At 25.5% G+C, this 1,734-nt stretch overlaps 1 protein-coding gene across 1 annotated transcript; it reads left to right on the top strand.

The window, feature by feature from the left end:
* Positions 1 to 393: 393 nt before the first annotated feature.
* Positions 394 to 1,476, top strand: LOC136083342 (TNF receptor-associated factor 5-like). Its single transcript, XM_065802737.1, has one exon. The coding sequence runs from the start codon at positions 394 to 396 to the stop codon at positions 1,474 to 1,476; it is 1,083 nt and encodes a 360-aa protein (XP_065658809.1).
* Positions 1,477 to 1,734: the final 258 nt, after the last annotated feature.

Raw genomic sequence — 1,734 nt, 5'->3', positions numbered from 1 at the left:
TTAATGAAATGGACATTGATCAATATATCAATGAAGTTATTAAAAAAATGGACGAATTACCTGAACTGTATTTATAAATTTTTTTATTAATTAAATATATATTTTTTTAGCAAACATAATAATGGCAAATAATAATAATGAAAATTACGATGATATGTTTCCTGGTTTTGGGGACGTGTTTGAAGAAGTAGAAATATTACATTTCATAATACATTCAACGAAAATATGAACGAATTGAACATTGAAATAGACTTTTTTTTCTTATACTTAATCTTCTTGTTGTCATTATAAATTTTTTATATTTGTTAAATGTTTTTTGTTAAAAAAAGAACGAGTGTATTTTTATTAACAATTTTTTTATATAAATAAATGTTTTTTAGCAACTAATAAAAAATGGCAGACAACATCTATCCATGCTGTTTTTGTGATTTGGAATTTACTGTAGATCAACTCATGAAACACCAAATGGAATGCTCTACAAATCAATTATCTTACGAATGTTTTACATGTAAGAAAAAGGTATCAGATTTATTAAACTATGAATGTGAATATGAATTTCAAAAAACATGCTTTTTTTGCAAGACTGCTGTAAACAACGAAGATTATGATGAGCACTCTGTAATATGCTTTCAATATTATAAAGATCAACAAAATAAATATTTTGATCAAATTGTACAAGATGAAAAGAAAAATTTAAATTATTTGAATCTTTCTGTTAACCATATCTTAGCTGGAGCAAAAAATTGTAACGAAATTATAATAAAGCTAATTGCAGATAGTAAAGAAACGATGTTCAAACAAAAAGAAGACAAACAAGAAGTTAAAAAACTAAAAGAAGAAAATACTAAACTACAACAAACCTTGGAAGAGATGAACGAAGAAATAACAGAATTGAAAAATGTTGTATATGAAAACATAGCAGCTTTAGCAAATCAAGAGGAGATACAAAATCTCAATAAAGAAATTATAAAACTCAACCAAGTTGTTGAAAAAAACGCTACAGAATTCTTAGCTTTAAAAAAAACAACTCAACAACCACAAGTTATGCAACACCTCCTTAAAGACAAACACATCATCAAACTTGATCAAATGAATCTAAGATTACTTTCCGACGAAGCTTATTATTCTGAAGCTGTTTACTCGCCCGAAGGATATTATTATCGTATAAAAATTTATACTCACAGCACCAATGAAAAGAATGTAGCCATTTTCTTCCAATTTATTCGAGGAGAACTAGATGATACTTTGAAATGGCCCTTTAGTAAAAAAATAATTTTTACTCTGAGAAATAATGAAAAATTTTTCGCTCATACTATCACTCCAGAAAATTATATTCAAAGTTTAAACGCGAGTTCTTTTGATAAACCTACCGAAGAATTTAATGTAGCTGTTGGATTTCCTAATTTCATTTCACACCAAGAACTAAATCAATTTATTATAAACAATAACTTATATCTTACAATTACTATTCAATAATATATTTTTTTTGGAAAAACTTTTGTCATTTTTTAATTTTATCTAATGATTTTTTATGTAATTATTTGTTTTATAATGACGTTTTTATACATGAAAATATTTTTTTAGATTAACTAATAAAATGAATGCAATAGACATTTTCAGTCAAATCAGTCTTGAACTAACCATTGCCAACGTAAAATCTATCAAATTCATGCTCAGAATACCATTTGGAATCAAAGAAAATTTAAAAAACGGATTGGATATTATAGAGTACTT

This window comes from Hydra vulgaris, chromosome 08, assembly GCF_038396675.1.
Source record: "Hydra vulgaris chromosome 08, alternate assembly HydraT2T_AEP".
NCBI lineage: Eukaryota > Metazoa > Cnidaria > Hydrozoa > Anthoathecata > Hydridae > Hydra > Hydra vulgaris.
Note: the sequence above shows the minus strand (reverse complement) of the source record. Positions and strands in the feature narration are given on the sequence as shown.

Bases quoted from the DNA above. Each gene is read 5' to 3' on its own strand.
- LOC136083342 (XM_065802737.1), top strand. From the start codon at position 394: ATGGCAGACAACATCTATCCATGCTGTTTTTGTGATTTGGAATTTACT.